This window comes from Dendropsophus ebraccatus, chromosome 2 (assembly GCF_027789765.1).
Source record: "Dendropsophus ebraccatus isolate aDenEbr1 chromosome 2, aDenEbr1.pat, whole genome shotgun sequence".
NCBI lineage: Eukaryota > Metazoa > Chordata > Amphibia > Anura > Hylidae > Dendropsophus > Dendropsophus ebraccatus.
Genome location: NC_091455.1, coordinates 26,388,671 through 26,408,515, shown reverse-complemented (window position 1 = coordinate 26,408,515; position 19,845 = coordinate 26,388,671). Strand labels below are relative to the sequence as shown.

The window sequence follows — 19,845 nt, the reverse complement described above, 5'->3', positions numbered from 1 at the left end:
CATTTATTCTCTATGGGGCCACTGGTAAGTGTTTGAAACTAACTGATTAGCTTGCTATACTATGTTCTTTGAATAGGGGATAATTTCCTCAGATGGGAAAGCCCTTTAAAGTATTGGATTGATTATTGGATTAATTAGACCACTGATTTGATAGAAAAAGTTCTATGCTCTAAGGGCCGTATTACACAGGACGATTATCGTTTGAAAAATTGTTAGATCGTTTGGATTTAAATTATAATCGTTTTGTGTAATAGCAGGCAAAGATTAAATGACCAATGATAAATCGTTGATCGTTTGATAGACTCTGATGGTTCACAAATCGTTCAAAGATCGATCAGTGTAATTACAATCATCGATCAGTCGTTCCCTGGTCTATCAGCCAGGAAAGGATAAGCGCAAGAATGATTGTAAGCAACAATCATCGTCCTGTATAATAGGATAAACAATTTAAGATTGCTTGTCATAGCAGTCCTTTGAGATTGTTTATCATTAGTTGCCGAAAAATCGTCCCATGTAATACCACCCTAATCCTTTCTTTACTGTTTGCTTCACATGGCAACTCAGCATCTTCCTATATTATCAAGACCCCCAACTGGCAGTGATCCCCAACAGATAGCCATGTCGACAGTTGTAATTTTTACTATAAGGATGGTAAATAGATTTCAGCCATGGAAAAAAGACTTTTTTTTTTTAATGTATTACCTTACACTTATCCAAGCTTAGAGGTATAAGTGGAATCAGTGATTACAAAGGGGTATGAGTATGAGTGTTCCCCATGGTAATAAAGTTCGGAATCATTACATTTCAGAATCAGATTACTACATCACTGCATATTAGAACAAATCTGAACAAAAGTTTAAAAACGAACAAACAAAAAATAAATGTTAATAGATACATAACGTTAAATGTAAATGATTGATACACTTATATAAATTTTAAATTTAAACATGAAATTTGAATGGCTGATAAATTAATGATAACTGAATCATACTAAGGAATATATTTAAATGAATGCATTATCGAAACCTAGAATTCCCAATTCTTTCATGTCTTTCGCACGGGGGAGGAATGAGATGAATAAAAGTCTTGCATTTCATTTTCCTGCCAAGTACAAATAATTCAAAATGTTTCGAGACAAGTAATATTACATTACCTGTGCAAACGGGAACTTTTCCGCTCCATGTGTTATCTGGCTGGCAAATTCTGTGCTCGGTCCCTCCCGAGAGAAGATATCCCGGCTGGCAAGTGTAAATTAATGTATAACCAAGTGACGGAAGATCTATTCCAACAACATTTGAATGTAATGGAGATTCTGGCTGCTTGCAGCTGTGGGCTGAAGAATAAACAACTGGTAAGCGATAGAGCTAAAACTCATTACTATCATTTATTTATGAAATTGCAACAGTGTTTTTAGTCGGTGGAAGCACTTGTATAATTTAGATGCAAAGTGAAATACACCTGCAGGACAACAGGAATGGTGGAGGCATCTGCTTTATAGGAACATAAAGGTAGAAAAAGATCTTAAGAAAATGGACACTGGCAGGTAGAGTAGTGGCTGGGGCAACTACACGATTGTCTAGTCTATCTATTTAAAAAAAAATGGAAACCATTACGATTGTTAAAGGACAACTCCCGTGAAAAACTTATTTCCATTTATTGAAACACATTACAAAGTTATATGACTTTGTAATGTGCTTCAATCACCTATCTGCCTCCCTTCCCTATCTTTTCCCCCCTTGACCCCCCCTCTCGGAAGTGTAGGAAACTCACACATACCTAATTACTGTCGTCCCCAGGCTCTTCTCTCAGCTCCTTCTTGTGATGATGAGTCATCAGGAGGAGGGCTGGGCTAGCTCCTGTTACACCAGCCTTCCCCTCCCCGGCCTTGTCAGGTGACTCAGCTTGCTCAGCTCCGATTGGCTGAGCAACTGCAAGCCATCTGACCTTGTGCAGCAACAGAGAAGGCTGCTTGCTGTAAGTGAATGATTTCTTCTACTTCTCTTCACTGACTTCTTCCAGCACATAAGCTACACAGACCCCCCTCCCCTCTTCTCTCTCTCTCAGCCATAAGGTCAGTCAGTGAGTCGCTTTGTTTGTTTATCTTTGTCCTCCGAGACTGTCTCCCAGCAAGCTGTCAGCTACAGGACCCCCCTCCCCCCTCTGAAACCCAGCGACAATGAGTGAAGGAGACTTATCTGCTTCTCTTTCCTTCTCTCCCCGCATCTTATCAGCTACAGGGGACCCCCCTCCCTCCTCTCTCCCCCCAGTCAGGGATAGCCATCCTGCAGCTTTCACATTGCAATGTACTGTACACTACTTACATTGCAAAGTGAAAGTGTGTGTGTGTGCTGCTGCTGTGCAGGCTGAGACCCTGTGTGTTTTGGGGCATGATTAAATAGAGAGAGAGAGGGCAGTGTTTATTGTTCCAGGGCAAATGGAGAGGCATAGGTACTTGCAAGAGGGGCGGGACTTAAACGTCACAGGAGCCAAAGTGCATCATGGGAAGCCTAAACCAGGAAGTAAGGAAGAAATGAAGATGCAGACCTGAACTCATTGAGGCTATGAATGGCGGGAAATTCAAACAGAGACGAACTTAGGAGGAAAGGTAACTATGAAAACTGTTTGAAACAGTTCTTTTTTTTTTTTTTTACTAAGCACGGGAGTTGTCCTTTAAGGCTATGTTCACACACTGTAATACAACAGCACCAGCCACATTTTTACATGTTCCTAGATCTGATACTGCCCTAAAATCGGAGCTGCATCATAGGGGGTGGGGGGGGGGTCCTCCCACTGGGGGGGGTGGGGTAGCCCACCTTCAGTTCTTCACCCCCGGCCAGTGCGCAGGAATAGAACGGTGCCGTACGTGAAAACTGGGCCACATTTTAAAAAAATATGGTACATTCACTTTACATTCATACTGTACATTTATGGTATATTCAGCTACTTTTGCTGAAACATACTGTAGCATTTCAGAGTTTAATGAAGGAAACAAAAGAAGCAAACAGCTTCATGGTTTAAAAAAGTTTACAACTGTACAATAATATTTATTTTATATCTTGATTAAAATTTTTCTTTGATGGTTGGGTATAAGGCTGCGAAAATGTTAGGAATGTTTTTAAATCTAAAGCTTTCCAAAACTTACGAATGCACTCTGTTGGCATGCCACTCCAGGTCAAGTCCGGAAGACAGGTACGTGTGGTGGATCCATGCAAAAGATATCCTTTTTTGCACGAGAACTGAACAACTCTTCCAACCTGACAGATATTGACAGAAATTACAAGGTGTCAAAAGTCGAAGCTTCCGATTTCAAGGAAAAAACCTGACCAAATTGTCTGTTACATCATAATGACAATATGGTGATGGAGGAGGCGAGTCCCTTACTCAAAATCTCTATTTGTCAGCCAAAACATAGAGCCAATATATTATACCTTCTTAACATTTATGACTTACACAAGGTATTAAAAATTTACCTGATAACCGTAAGTATTATTTTGGAAACCATGTCGGGGTGTTCCTGGGTTTTCGCAGGATGTTAAGGTAGGTTCTGGAAAAATTAAACAAATAGAATATTAAGGAAAAATGTTTAAATTTAACAAATATTTGGAAGTATTGCAGTTCTGCAGACCTTGAGGCATACTGTGTGTATAAAGCCTACCAGCAACATTTATTCAGATTTTTTTTATACAATTTTTAATATTCAGAAATGTAATCACAAATCAAAACCTGAATGTCAGCTTTATTTCTTCATCTAAAACATTTCACTTTATTGAAACTTTATTGAAAGTGAACCTCAACTGATCATTGGGTGAGTCAGAGCAGTCCTACAGAGTTATAACAAAAATTTGTGTTCTAAACACAGATTCAAGCAGTTTTTCAAAATGTATGGGAAAAACACAAATTCCCAAAATATTTACATTATATGACTATGTTCATAGATAGTATTTCTGTCAGTTTTTTTGGTCAGTCTTTTTTCAACCATAACCAGTGGTAGATTGAAAAGCCAATAATTCTTCAAATATTTCCATTATAATTTTGCTATTTCCGTTTCAATCCTGGTTTTTCGTTAAGAAATTACTGACCAAAAGACTGACAAAAATATTATGGTGAACATAGTCTATAACAGATGCACTGTGATAGTTCACTGGAGTACACTGGTAAAACATAGATACAGCCATAGGCTATGTTCACACACCTTCAAAATAATACGGCCATTTTTTTGGACGATCTTCATTTCATGGTAAATAACTAATGTAATTTTACAGCAACGGCCGTTACTAGTAAAATACACATAATTTAAGGTAAATGAAGGCCGTCCAAGTGTTTGAACTTTGCGAACCCAAACTTACAGTAAGTTCGCTCATGTCTATTACTATGAACTCTCTCTTTAATGTGACAGGAGCACTCTTTTCTCATACAACAATTACATTTTCTTATTACAAGATATGATGTAATGACTTTCATTATACATTTATTAATATGTAATCAGGAACAGGAAGGGAAAAGCCTCAAAATTTAAATCTTTGGTTATGTTCACACACCGCCAAAATGACAATAGGCATGTACAGAAGTTTTTACCTATACAACGTGGGGGTGTGCCGCTCCAGGATCCATCTGCTTGGCATATCCTGGTGCCAGAACCAACCAAAATGTAGGCTGGATTGCAAATAAAAGAGACTTCTGACTGGAAGATGAAGCTTTTGCCTTCTCGTTTACCATTTGCAGGTATCCCCGGATCACCACAAAATTTAGCTGTAAGGAAAAAAAATTAAAAACCTTAGAAAGAAACTGATTATTAAAAAACTTTCTTTGTGATAAATATGATAAATCTAGGATTCAAAAAGTTCATTCGACAATTAATAGTGGTAAACGGAAGAGGTTGGTGGGATTTGTCTGGCGCAACCACCCCTATTGGAAAACACCAGCCACGTTCCCCTGTAACTTCTCTGAATGAAGAGAACTCCTGGCACTGGTGTGAAGTCAAATTCAGGCTTTTATTTGATGCAACGCGTTTCGAGGGTGCAATCCCCTCTTCATCAGGCATCTGATGCCTGATGAAGAGGGGATTGCACCCTCGAAACGCGTTGCATCAAATAAAAGCCTGAATTTGACTTCACACCAGTGCCAGGAGTTCTCTTCATTCAGAGAAGTTACAGGGGAACGTGGCTGGTGTTTTCCAATAGGGGTGGTTGCGCCAGACAAATCCCACCAACCTCTTCCGTTCACCACTATTGTGATTGACACCGAGGATCCACTTTGGAGAATCGGAAGGTGGAAGGCAGCATCCCCCGTTGATCCAGAGCGCTTATTAGAGTCGTGCCTAATTGTGTACGACCCACTCAGGTGAGTGTGCATTTGCACACATATGCATGTTTCTCCAAAGTGTGTTTTGACCTGCACATGCAGCGCCGTTTGTGTGTTTTTTTCTTTGCATGTAGATTCGACAATTAATGTTGTTTTATTACGATGGTTTGTTTTTATTTATGCCAAACTTTAAGAAAACCTGTCATTACTTTCATTATACCTAAACCACAGTTTATGTTCCTCCCAGATTTCATTCATACCCAGATAGGGACATATTGATCAATCAAGACTGTTGGGGATGGGAGGAGCCACCGGCGACCACCCCAATGACTCATAGTTCAGGCAGAATGAAATTGATGGCAGGCTCCTTTTAAAGGGACACATTTTTTTTATATTCTCTGTCTTCTGTTTCTGTCATCTTGCCTTGGTTTTCCTGACAATGACTTTTCTCACTGTACGCTACTTTAATCTTCTGATGTCAATGTAACCTTAAACTGGTTTGTGGGAATTGTTTTAGTTACAAGCACAGTTAGTATATATTCATGTTCGGAATATTTGCTGTGTTCATTTAAATGGAGCGTACAGAAACACTGACTCTCTTAAATGGGACCAATTTCCAATGGTAAAATTGTCTTTAACAAATATGAGAACTGTTACTATGCTCGGAAACTATCAGTCCTTTATCACTGCTGCGACATCTTTAACTATTCACAAAACAGAACACATGTACAGAACAGTAAGCAAAACCTGTTTGTTTGCCTACAAGATATTTCACGAAATTATATGAAAAATTTGCATTCTCGGCACTGCTAAGCATCTATGCTTATTTTAATACGGAATAATCCACACATCTATGTAGTGGCTTATAGTCATTGGGAGCATAGGATCAGATGTGCTTAAATTTAGCATGTAACTTCCTTATTTCCTTCCTCCCGAAGTCTGGGAATTGGTAGGCCATATATAATTTATTGATTTAGCTGAAATTCATGGGTTTAGGTAACTTTAGGCTACTTTAACCAGAATTGATCAAATTATGTTCAATAAGTGCATAATCAAGGTTTGTACTAGAGATGAGCGAACCGGTTTCGGGTTCGAGTCTATCTGAACCCGAACGTTCGGTATTTGATTAGCGGGGCTGCTGAACTTGGATAAAGCTCTAAGGTTGTCTGGAAAACATGGATACAGCCAATGACTATATCCATGATTTCCACATAGCCTTAGGGCTTTATCCAAGTTCAGCAGCCACCGCTAATCAAATGCCGAAAGCTCGGGTTCGGATCGACTCGAGCATGCTCCAGGTTCACTCATCTCTAGTTTGTACAAATATATTACATAACCATTGGCCAAACTGACTTCAGTGGAACCAGCAGACCATCAAATATGTCTGGTGGCTTCCTGACTCACCTTCAATGACCATCAAAGGGGAAGGGAGAAGGATCAGACATGTGGGATTTCAATTGCGCATTTCGTTTTAGGGCAAATACATATACATAAAGGCCAGGGATGTATAGCAGATGCTTTCTCCCCTCTACCCTCTTTGCTGAGCCAAGAATGCGTATAGGAGCATCTGAAGACATAGTTGTCTACCAAAGTTGAGTGCAAATCGAGCATGCTTGAGTCTGATCATTCGTCATTTGATTACCGGTGGCTGAAGAAGTTTGATGTAGTCCTAAGGCTGCCTGGAAAACATGGATACAACCATAGGCCATAGGCTGTATCCATGTTTTTCCGGAAATCCCTAGGGCTGCATCCAACTTCTTCAGCCACCAGTATTCAAATGCCTAACGATCGGACTCGAGCATGTTTGAGCTGTGCTCATCTCTACTGTCTACCAAATAAAGATTTGGCCAAAAGTCAAGTTATGTGTTGGGCCAACTTAAGATCTAGTTGCTTGGAATACTGAATAAAACTTCTTCTCCATCTCTGCCTCTCCGGAGCCTAGTGCAACTAAAAACTCCCCGAGCCCATAATGGCAAATAATTCATTTTCTGAGTTCAAATGTTTCCCTATTTTCCTTTTAGGTAATTACAATGAATCCCAGTAGGTTTTAAGGAAATGCATGGTCTTTTTCTTCAAATCTTGGTAATAGAAGACTGCGGGGAGCAATAATGTGTGAACATGGCTGAAAAGATTACTGTAATATTCTCTTCATCTTAATTTTGATCTTTATGGAAAAGAGTAAAATTTGCTGGATTAAGTTATAAATTTTGGCTGGCTACTCCTGTAAGCCTGAAGGATGACATGTGGTTGTCTGTATGCAGATGAGGATGTGAGCCTTCGCGTATCACACAGTTAGTACAAGTGCCTGCTGGGCGTAATACATTTAATACACATTTTAATTAGACAGGGCAGATGAGATCGGTCATTTGGTTTTAGTCTGTTGTCAAACCCTACTTTTCTATAATGGTGTCCTGTGGAGATTGTCCTAAGAAGATGAACAAGCTGGAGTGTAATTCGCAATTATTTAATTCACTGTGGTTTTATATTTAGAATGTCACTGTCAAAAGATTACACCAAGATATATAAACTGAAAAGAAAAGAATTGCAGCCATTGCAGAAACTATGATAAGTTAAAAGAGTGATTCCGAATGAGGAAATATGGCTGCTTGGTCTAGGTTTCCTGCCACACCTCAGCCACATTTACTTCAATGAGGCCAAAATGCAAGACCAGACACAATCTTTAGGGTAGCTTTACACTTATAGGTGTAGCCGGCTCAGCAGCACGAGGCTTGCTGCTCCGCATGAGCCCCCACTCCAACAGCGTGTGGATATCAAATCAAGAAATTCACCTGGGCTCAGCGATGCAGAGCTCAAAATTCTTGCTTTATTTAGTGATCCATAAAAGCAACGGACTAAAAAAGTGGAAAGGGCGCCATAGGGTGATAACGTAAACAACAGATTGTAGATCGAACAAGCTGATAATAAAACTGCTCACCTGATGGTGTTGTGCTAAGAACACAACACCTGTATGCAGTGAAGAGAGAGATAGTAGCCGTAGCAGCCAGGCTCCAAGGGTAGATGCCGAGATCCCAAGCCAGGAGATCAGGGAATGGAAAATGGTAGATGAAGTGTCGGATCCTCGGGGTAGGCGGGGACCACAGGAGCCAGAATGACGGCGCTTCACGGCTTCAGGTTTAATTAAGTAAAACAATGAATTTTAATGGTCTCATAAACAACGCTTTTCGAGGCATAAATTGCCCCTTTGTCAAGTAGGAGAGACATGCCAGTCAGTCAGTGTTGGGCTAAGGGGACTGGGTTTAGCCGTACAAACCCATACAATTGCAGTTTCACTGCGGAACTCACAGTATAGTGCTATTTCTGGAAGAAATCAGTATGATGTAAGGTTTGTCCAGCACTAGAAATGCTGTGAAGGGGTCAAACTGATAAATACAAAAAAATATGCCATAGTTTGCTAATTATGGCTGTAAATAATGATTGTGACCATAATTTATGGCTGTAATTATTAAAATACAGCTGCATTTTTGCCTCAAAAAATGTGCACAACCAAACACAACCCATGGACAAAAACTTTGCTTAAGAAAAAAAAAAAAAGAAACTTTTTTTCTGTTCCCAGGCCAACTCTTATTTAAAAAAAAAAAATTATTAATAATAATAATAATAATAATAATAATAATAATAATAATATATTAAACAGATACTCATAATATAGAAGTATAAAATTAAGTATAAAAATACTATAACATAGCCTAGGATCCAATCCACGGATAAAACGTTCTAGTGTATCACTGGTCACAACACCTAATCCCATCACAGTGAAGCCCCATCCCTCCAGGCTGACAGATCCACCACATAGTATCTTTTCTTTCTTAAGTCATTATAGAAAACACTGGATTTTTTTTCTCTCTCTCCCTTCTCTGTAATTCTTAGTCCTCATTAATCGTTCCTTCAAACCAAAGCTTTAAATGTTTTAAGAATCCCTCAGGATTTAAACAAGAAAAAAGAAAAGTAGTTAATGCCCAAACCCACTACAAAGAATCCTTTTGATGAAAAATGAAAACGTAATCTTACATTAATGTAACATTTTCAAAATAAGGGTTATAAGGCGGAGGTGCTTGTCAAGTCGCCATCATGCCATCGAAACACTTGAAACATCTTTCTCGAGATGCGCTACACTAGAATAAATTACTATCCACATTCACTGACAGTAACTAGGAAACTGGAGACCATGCTGCCATTCATGTCCTTCACAAGGATGTACAAGGAGCAAACCTCAACCTTACTGTTGTTTTAGATTTATTTATGTTCCTCTCCTGGGTTTATATTTCCTAAAGTCAAGAAATCACCAGTGAATAGAAACCCTGATTGTTTTCTTCAATGGTCTAACATGTGGCTCTGTGGGAATCGGTTTGTTATCCCACGATCCCCACCATTGGTTTACCGAAGCAAACTGTTGGGTTGCTCTTTGATGCATTTCTTTGTATCTATTTGAACATAGGACTACTGCACAGTGTCTACCGTAACCACAACATCTATCATAACACCATAAAAGAGCATACTAATTATAGACAGTGACCGAGCACTGAGATGAGAGATCATTCTGATTGAGGGTATTTTAGAACACATTTTTTTTTTTACAGTTCTATGTAAGTGTAAACAAATGGCTCTTATTTAAAATAGCAAAAAAATTTTAATTGATCTGTTGGGAACACTGACTTTTCTTTTTTTAATGCTTTATGACTGTCAAAATAAAACCATATGTGAACATGAGAAAAAGAAAACAGCTGTTAGGAAGGAAAAAAAAGAAAAAAACAGGTCGTAAATAATAAGTGAAAAATTTTGTAAATAATTAGTGAACTTTGACCAATCCCAAAACGAACCAAACCTGAAGGCTCGGCCATTGATTGCTTTAAGGCCCTATTCTACAGTACGATTATCAGCCATATTCGGCAGATAATCGTCCTGTGGAATAAAAGGCAATGATCAGCCGACTTTGTTCATGTTGGCTGATCGTTGCTGTCGTTTGTCTTTTAACCATTTTAAAAGACAAACGACAATGATAGCAGTGATCTGCTGCTGTCGCCCCATGGAATAGGAGCAGCGGCAGCAGACCACCACTATCCCCTATGGGCTGCCCGGACAATCTAGCGATCACCCGGGCAGCCCCCCTCCGCAGCTCCCCGCACTCACCCACTCGCTGCTGCCGCCGCATGTAGTGGCGGTGGCAGCGAGCGGGGAATGAGGAGCAAAATAGAGCTGACAGCACTTGTTTGCTCCTACCAATCGGCCAGTGGAATAGGGCCTTAAGTCTTAACTAGGGATGAGCGAGTTTACAGTAGGAACAAAGCAAATCAATTTGTTTGGATCAGCCGCCAGGCAGCTGCCGTTGAAGTCTGTGCCACTTTGTGTCAGTCCACTCCGGGTGCCGGGAAAAGCTGGATCCAGTCCTGAGAGACGTTTCCCAGGACTGGAGCCAGCTTTTGCTGACACTTGGGGAGGAGCAGCACAAAGCCATGATAAAGAGCACCTTAGCTTTAAATAGTTGAAGCCTGTCTTGTGTTCACTAGCATGGATCCTGTGTTACCAAAATAAACTGCATTCAAAGAAGTTTGTGTGTGCTGTATATATATTGATCTTGTTGCTATTCACCGGTTGAGCACCACTGATAACTGATTACTTATTCCAATGTGCATGGACTTTGGAGGGTTTTAGTAGACTGTCGGATTCACTGGTCCAGCACTACTGATAACCGATTACTTATTACAATGCACATGGACTTTTGAGGGTTTTAGTGGACTGTCGGATAATGTGAGTAATGCCGAGACAGATCTTGTTGTCTAGTCTTGCTACTGTCAATTCGCTTATCACTAGTCTTTTGGCCATAATTTAAACCTGACTGTCAAAATAGTTTAAATAACGGACATTTTTTTATGTTTAAAAATTATGGCCATATTTTTACAAATAACTGCCAAAAAACAAAGTGTGAACATTGCCTAGGGCTTTAAAGCGGCTCTGTACCCACAATCTGACCCCCCCTAATCTGCTTGTGCCTTCGGATAGCTGCTGTTAATGAAAGATCTGTCCTGTTGTCCGTTCGGCAGGTGATACAGTTATTGTCCTAAAAAACAACTTTTAAACTTGCAGCCCTGTGTCAAATTGGCGTGGCCTAGAGTGTGTGAGCCCAAGCCTTGCACTGCCCCTCCGTCCCTCCTCCCCACCCTCCTCAGCATTAGGAATTCCCTGGGCAGTATTTTTCCTATCCATCATTTGTGTGAATACTGCACATGGGCCTTAACAATCCAACACATGTGCACACAGGTGATGAATAGGAAAAATCCTGCCCAGGGCATTCCTTATGATGAAGAGGGCAGGGAGGAGGGACGGAGAGGCGGTGAAGGCCTAGGGCACAGACACTACAGGCCACACCAATTTGACACAGGGCTGCAAATTTAAAAGTAGTTTTTTAGGACAATAACTGCATCACCTTCTGAACTGACCACAGGACAGATCTTGGATTAAAAGAAGCTATCTGAAGGTACAAGCGGATTGAGGGTTAGATTGTGGGTACAGGGCCGCTTTAAGGTGGCCATACACCTTCAATAACTGATGGCCGAAAAGTTATCTCTCCCATCCTCCCCATACACAGGGACATTCATCACAAAACAGTGTTCCTGTGCTCTCTATGAAGAGGGTCTTTCGCTGCAGCTTTTTTTCACTATGAGCAAAGAGTCCAGGCAGTGATCTTCCATCTAGAAGATGTCGGTGGACTGTCAGGAGAGCCCTATACACCTTATACTGATGGCAGAACGTGCTACAAATGGCAGGTATGGCTGACTAAAGTATAAGGTGTATGGGGACTTTAACTCCTCATCGCCTTAGAACGTTGGAAAAAACTGCCATATTTTTACGGTTTTATTTTCCTATTATATTACTGTGTGTGAACATAGCCTGAGCAAAATCAATAAACTACTGAATGCATCCCTAAAACGGGTTTTGGATAAGTAAGTAAGTAAGTAAGATAAGTAGAATATAAATAAAGTTATTTAAGGAGAATAACAGCAAAGCAAAGACTTTTCGTTAATTATAGCATTCAATGTTCAGGTGTGGGAGGCAGCAGAATAAGTAGTGTTTTTTGCATTTTATTGTTTTTTCTATTATTATTATGCAGCTCTAGTAAATATGACCTATTATCAGGAGGTTGAATAGAATAAAAGAAATATATGTGTGACCACACAAAGCTTTGCACATTTCCATGTTGATTATACGTTTGTTTCTGCCTGGAATCAGTATGCCGAGCAACAAAAGCATTTAGCCGTATTCACACGAAGCAGCAGGAATTATTTCCAAGTTTGTTTATTGACTTGATACATTTATTTACATGGAGATTATGTGTGAATATCAGAGCCGCTGTTACTATTCATCTCATGTCCTGGAAAACATTGCATTTCTAAAAGTAAATCACATAATCTCCTCGTACTGAATAATAGATCACAGAGCAGCTGGCAAAGAAGTCATAGCTGGAAAGTAATGTCTGGGTTAACTGACCGTTCCATATTGAGCCTCGCAACGTAATGACAATCCTAGATCTAGGAGGACTCACACAGATGGGGTATATCACCACTAGTCATGCGTAGACCTGTATTATCGGCAGGTTCATGGACCCACTGCCAAGTCAAAACCTTGTTTACCCATAGAGACGAAATTCAAAATTAAAATTCGAGGGGACTTTCCATTGTGTGACCTGACAGTTCTGTGCGGCTGCTATTCAATGAAAAGTGGACGGACAAAACTGACATGTGGCCGGAACCTATGCTATGTGTATACACTACGGACGGGATTCCATTCATTTTCATTGCAAAGTATCTTTTGAATTATTCGTGATTAATTAAAAAAAATATGTTGGGTGAACATAGCCTAAAACTAAAAACTCCAAAGGTCTACTCAAGTACTTGGCCACAAGCGCTGTGCCCTTTCATCTTCACTTAGCTACAGTGAATGATGTAAGATCTACAATAACAGAAGGTGCACCTGTGCCATTGGCAGTAGGTCCTGGCAGCAATTGCCGGGACCTGAGATGCGATCAGATCCCGGCAGTTAATCCTATAGATGATGCGATCAGTGCGACTGAAGAATCTATAGAAGAATTCGCCCTCTGTTCACCATTGGGGCTCTGTGAAGCGATCACAGAGTCCCGATGGTAGATATGACAACTGGAGGTCTCCCTAAGGCCTCCAGTGTCATAGCTACATAAGCTGATTAGGCTAGGAAGAGTCTGATCAGCTAAGCCTATGATAAGCACAATACATGGCAATGCAAATCAGCACTGGAATCTAATATACCTGTCATTAGTCAATCAGATAGTGAACTCCCTAAGGTGTAAATAATAATAATAATAATAATAATAATAACACTAAAACAATAGATGAAGCAAACACATAAAACCACACATAATTCCCACATCCCCCAATGCAAATAATAAATGTAGAAATAAATAAACATATATTTGGTATCACTGTGTGTGTGTATCAATGCTGGCAATAAAATTATTACATAAATTTAACACGGTGACCAGAGAAAATTTTAAGTTAGAAAAAAGCTATTTTTTTTTCATTATTTCAGCTTTATATATATATATATATATATATATATATATATATATATATATATATCTTAATCAATCTCAGAATCACATGGGTAAGCTAAAGCATCACGGGACTATAACCACATAAAGTGAGACAGGTCAGATTCCAAAAACGGTCTCTGTTCCTTGGGACCAAAATTAGCCCGGTCTGGAAAGGGTTAACTATGGCCTAAGTGGTACCATGTTCTCTGAAATATGCTTTATACTGTGGTTGTCAGCTTTAATAAAGTACAATTTGTATAGACCCACATCATGTGTGAGACTGGAAACCAATCAATGTAAAAAAAAAGAAAAAAGAATATGCAACCTGCCCTAAATGCCTATTTGTTTTACTAGTATAGTAAATCTGCAATCTGGCTAACAGGAGTACAGTATAAGGCTAGGTTCACACTATGTAAAAACAATTGGGGTATTTCGTAACAAGGCCGTTGTCATGCAAATGGCCATTAATTAACAAATTAGGGCTGTTCATTGCACAACAGTGCCCGTTGTTATGAAATACGCCTGTTGTTTTTACATAGTCTGAACCTACTCTAATGCTGCGTTTACACGGAGCTATAATTCGCCCGATCGTACGATTAACGATTTCGAAGTAACGTTTTTTTGTTCTTTTATAACGATCAGCGTTTAGACGGAACGATATATCGTACGGAAAAATCGTTTTGCGATCGCTTAAGCCTATCTTGCACATAGGTTAAATCGGTGAACGACTGTTTACACGGAACGATCTGCGAATTTTTTGCAAACGATGAACGACGATTTAAGAACATGTTGTAAGATCAAAATGAACGATTTCTCGCTCATCATTTGATCGTTCGCTTTGTTTACACATCGGATTTCGTTCGAATCCGATCATTATTGTGCAAATTCGAACGATAATCGTTCCGTGTAATCGCAGCATAACACTAACAAACAAGTGCACAGATGTAATATCAAACCACACCAAAAGTGACAGTGGCCTCACCGGGACACCATCCTGTACATTAGCCTTTCTATTGAGGCTGTCTGCCGTATGGATGAACAATGTGTCGGTGACCAATATAACACTCCATTTCCAGTATACAGCATTATATGCAGTATAATGTATAATTGTTCACAAGCCAAAAAGACAGAAAGACAGAAATGGCTGCACATCGCATCCATGGCTGACACGAAAGCTTATTCAGCTACATTTAAAACCAACATCAGAAGTTAGTATATAATTTGGCCAAACCATATTGCCTCATGTACCACCTGCATGTAATGTATAACTGTTACTTGCTCAGAGAGTCTAATTTCTCTTCAGCTCTTCTCCATCTAATGCTGGATTTCTGGTGCTTGTAGAGGTAGACAATCCAGTAATACATAATATTAAGAAATTACTGGCAATATGGCCCCTTAATATAAGATAAAGGGTCTATATAGATAAATATCACCTTTAAATCGAATAATCTGATTGTAATATAATCCATGCTGTAATAGACGTTCTCTGCCAGCAGATGGGGCACGGTGACACTAGGCTCTGCCATCTGTTAATGTAGTAGTAGGAATTGGCAGATATCAGCTCATGCGTTGGTGCCAGGTAATTCTGGACATGCCGCCAAAGCAAAATTTTTAATTTTGGGTGCAGATAAAATGTAAAATCAACGTAGTGTCCATTCATATGGTCCCTTGTATCAGCAAAATAAATTAAGACATTTATTTAACCCCTTTGGGACCAAAAAATCCACTTTATATTGGTTTAATTGTATAAAATATAATTTTGTAAACTTTTGAGAAAGAAAATATTTACATTTAAATTTCTAAATAACGATATATAATACAAATAACCTACCAACCCGTGCTCCCTAATACTTATAACCAACCAACCTGCGCTTCCTAATACCAATAACCAACCAACCTGCGCTTCCTAATACCGATAACCAACTAACCTGCGCTTCCTAATACCGATAACCAACCAACCTGTGCTCCCTAATACTGATAACCAACCAACCTGCGCTTACTAATACCAATAACCAACTAACCTGCGCTTCCTAATACCGATAACCAACCAACCTGCGCTTCCTAATAACGATAACCAACCAACCTGTGCTCCCGAATACCGATAACCAACCTTCACTCCCTAATACTGAAAACCATTCAACCTGCACTTCCTAATACCCATAACCAACCAATCTGTGCTCCCTAATACTGATAACCAACCAACCTGTGCTCCCGAATACCGATAACCAACCTTCACTCCCTAATACTGAAAACCATTCAACCTGCACTTCCTAATACCCATAACCAACCAACCTGTGCTCCCTAATACTTATAACCAACCAACCTAATTTTCTTATACCGATAACCAACCAACCTGCACTCCCTAATACTGATAACCAACCAACCTGCACTCCCTAATACTGATAACCAACCAATCTGTGTTCCTAATACTGATAACCAACCAACCTGGAATCCCTAATAGTTATAACCAACCAACCTGTGCTTCCTAATACTGATAACCAACCAACCTGGAATCCCTAATAGTTATAACCAACCAACCTGTGCTTCCTAATACCGATAACCAACCAACCTGCGCTTCCTAATACCGATAACCAATTATTTTACTGTGTGTGTGAACATGGCCTAAATGCTGAGCAGCCTCTTTAAGGTGGATTCTTAATATTAGCAGACCTGGTGGTCCGTCACTATGACCACCTAAGCTTTACTTTGATCCCTCTATGTGCAGTATAATACGTTTTTTTACTCTCCTAATTAGATCTATAGTAACCGCTGAGCGGGATGAGCGCATGGACGTGGTCGCTATCTTCCATCTCACAAAATTAATTTTTATAATGGTTTCCTGAAAATGGAGACAATTTTAACAGCGATTAGTTGTAAATATAGAGATCTATAGCTGTAGTTTGACAGTCGAGCGCTTTGATGCTCTAACAGTCCACGCGGCTTCATTAGGAGAACGATGTGAAGCTGCACAATGCAGGATCATGTGATGGATTCTGGTATTTGACTCTGTAAGTGCAGATTTAATAAATGTCACTATTATTACGGATCACAATCTTTAATTTCATAGGCTCGGTGCATTCTGAATGTATACAATGCAATAGGGTTATTAAATGGAATCTATTAGATGGTTAGGGTATCCTTATCTGGTGATAGATCCTTATAGGAGACCTTACACATTGGTACATGGAGTCTTTAATATGGAGTTTTTTTTTATTTTTTATAAATCAAAAAGTTATATATATTTGTAATTTACTTCTATTTAAAAATCTCAAATCTTCCAGTACTTATCAGCTGCTGTATGTCCCACAGGAAGTGGTGTATTTTTTCCAGTCTGACACAGTGCTTTCTGCTGACACCTCTGTCTGAGACAGGGCATGGACGGAGGATTGGGTGACCATATCGGTTCAATGAATGTTGGAATACCACCCAGGGTGCACCAAATGAACTAATTTGCATATTGATACAATGGTTGTTTATAAAAGAAGGGGCGCTTGAGCGCTATATGAAAAAATCACCACATGCCTCTATGTAAGTTCCCCCAATAAGGATCTATTAGAAGATAAAGATGATGTAACCTGCTGATAGATTCCCCTTTAAATAATCATACTGTAACAAAGGTTACAAGAGTCATGCATGGTCCCGGGGCCCTTGGGGTACATCTCAAGAGCCACGGGAAGACATATTAAAGAAAGTCGGGTAGACACTAAAACAATGTGAGTTTACCCCAGTCTCCTCTTGGCTCGTTCTAGTGAACACTGACCCTAACAAATCAATAATTAGGACATGTCAAAAGTCAAAAGGTCATGATATGATATATGATAGTGTGTGTAGAGTACAATGTAGTATCTTACACTCGCTAGGTCTGGAAAGCTGGTAGTCCAGTATATGCTTCCTGCTCACACATAGTTTCAATGTCAGTGGGGAGCCTTTAAAAATACATACATGAGCAATGATTCCTTTCATTTTAATAGGAGACCCTGCTGCATATTGTTCCTAAAGGGAGGTAAGTGGTAATACCATTCATCACTGGTTAACTCCTTACACTGAATAGGATGCATACAATGTATGCCCTGTGCCCAATACCTACCTAGTATGTCCTGTGCCCAAACTACCTAGTGAAGCAGTAATGCCTGTCATTTTGACAGAAACCCCTGCTTCTTTATCGTAAGCTGCAATGTGTAATGCTATCCATCACTACTCAAATGCGAAGTCTAGCCATAGCAAAACTCTGACAGCCGTCAGGGGAGAAAAAAACATGAACCGGGTCTTGATGTCAGCTCCGCAGGATAACCTGTCCCAGAGCAGCGTTCCAGTGTTGGAGAGGCATGGGGAGAGGTGAGTTGGGATAGGTAATTATCCCCCCCTGCCGCTGTTCCCCCCCCATGGTAGGAATTCTACTTTAACTCTTTACACTGAACAGGAGGCATACACTGTTTGTTTTGTGCCTAATTCCTTGTAAACTACTTACTGAAGCAGTTATCCCTGTCATTTTGACAGGAGTCCCTGTTTCTTTATAGTATGCAGTGATGTACGTTGTGTTGCAGCTTATTATTAGGCTCAAGGAGGTAACTGTTGATGCTATGCATTACCACTTAACTCCTTAAATTGGGTTGGCCATTCTGCACCTTCGTAAATCCAACATAAATTTAATAAAAACCTTGTGAGGTTCTCCTATTATTACACATGAAATACCTTCTAGCAATGCTAAGACAAGTAAAACTATTTACATTTACTGAACGCTTAGATGATTAAACTTCCCCAGTAACATCATGTGTTATATGTATAGTATATATATCGCACGTGGTTTATGTCAATCAAGTGTCGCATAAATGATTGTAATTATGTAATTTAATTGTTAGATAACCTTTGATCATCTGTTTAACTGTGAGCAGATCCCTAGCCTGTAGTACATAAAGATGATTCTTTCTTTTAATTGAATTGATAATTGCAGATAAAACTTCATTCCCTGATCGGGTCACGGGGCAGGGTATTAGCTTTCTGCATACATTTCCCATCCGACTGTAGAGTTCCTAATGAATGCAGATACCCTGAGGTCTTTTATGATGCGGTCATTAATGGAGCTATGTGCTGTCATGGGAACATCTATGTGACATTTGATGATAATTAACAGTAAATCTTTTATGTAAAGTCCTAATATGGGGCATTTCTCACAGAATGATTAGAATAGGCTGCTGATTTTTTTTTTTTTTTTTTTTTCGTGATCGGATTCATAATACATCTAGAATCGATATATATGGACTCCTGTCACATCGTATAAGAGGGAACAAATGACTTGTCCTCTGCTCTTAGAGTCTTTACACATCTCATTAATCTCATCTTTAATAGAATTATTCAGACTGAAATAGAATTAAAACTGCATTCCACTTTATAAATATGACGTTCAGTGTAACCCGGTGGTAAACCTACACCAGAGGCAACCAGTGAGACTGCTATGTGGTTCCTGGCTCATAGTGATTTGTGGAGCAGCCACTAGGGGGTGCTCACTGCATGCAGTTGTATCCAGTCCCCAATATGTACAGTACTAAATATATAAGTGCAGTTGCAATGAGCTCTGTATTGTTGTGGCTCCATGCAATTAGAATAACAGTATTTAACCCCTTCATGACGGAAGGTCATTGATGCACGGATGTCCAGGTGAAATTGAAGCAATGCTCCTCCTCGTCTTCTAAGAGCCATATGTTTCCACCTACAGGGCTGGTTGGGGTGTCATTTTTTGCTCCATCATCTCTAGTTTTTATCGCCTCATGGCCTCTGCACTTCACATGCTTGGGAACCCTCTTTGATGCTTTGCACAAGAAAACAAAGGCATTTTAAAGGTAAACTATTATCAGATTAGAACACTAACCTGCCGAAATCTCCCTATAGTGCATGGGGCGCTGAGGATGAAGGTAAGTTTCTTACCCTAATCCTCTGCACCATGTTCTTACTATTAATAGTTTAAT

At 39.6% G+C, this 19,845-nt stretch overlaps 1 protein-coding gene across 1 annotated transcript in view; it reads right to left on the bottom strand.

Moving 5' to 3' along the window:
• CSMD3 (CUB and Sushi multiple domains 3) overlaps positions 1 to 19,845 on the bottom strand; it is a 467,563-nt gene that overhangs the window by 17,786 nt on the left and 429,932 nt on the right. Inside the window, exons 50-53 of the mRNA XM_069959625.1 lie at positions 4,576 to 4,749; positions 3,471 to 3,544; positions 3,143 to 3,254; positions 1,154 to 1,333 (exon numbers count right to left, since the gene is read on the bottom strand). Coding sequence (XP_069815726.1) covers positions 1,154 to 1,333; positions 3,143 to 3,254; positions 3,471 to 3,544; positions 4,576 to 4,749 — 540 coding nt within the window. The remainder of the gene's footprint in view (positions 1 to 1,153; positions 1,334 to 3,142; positions 3,255 to 3,470; positions 3,545 to 4,575; positions 4,750 to 19,845) is intronic.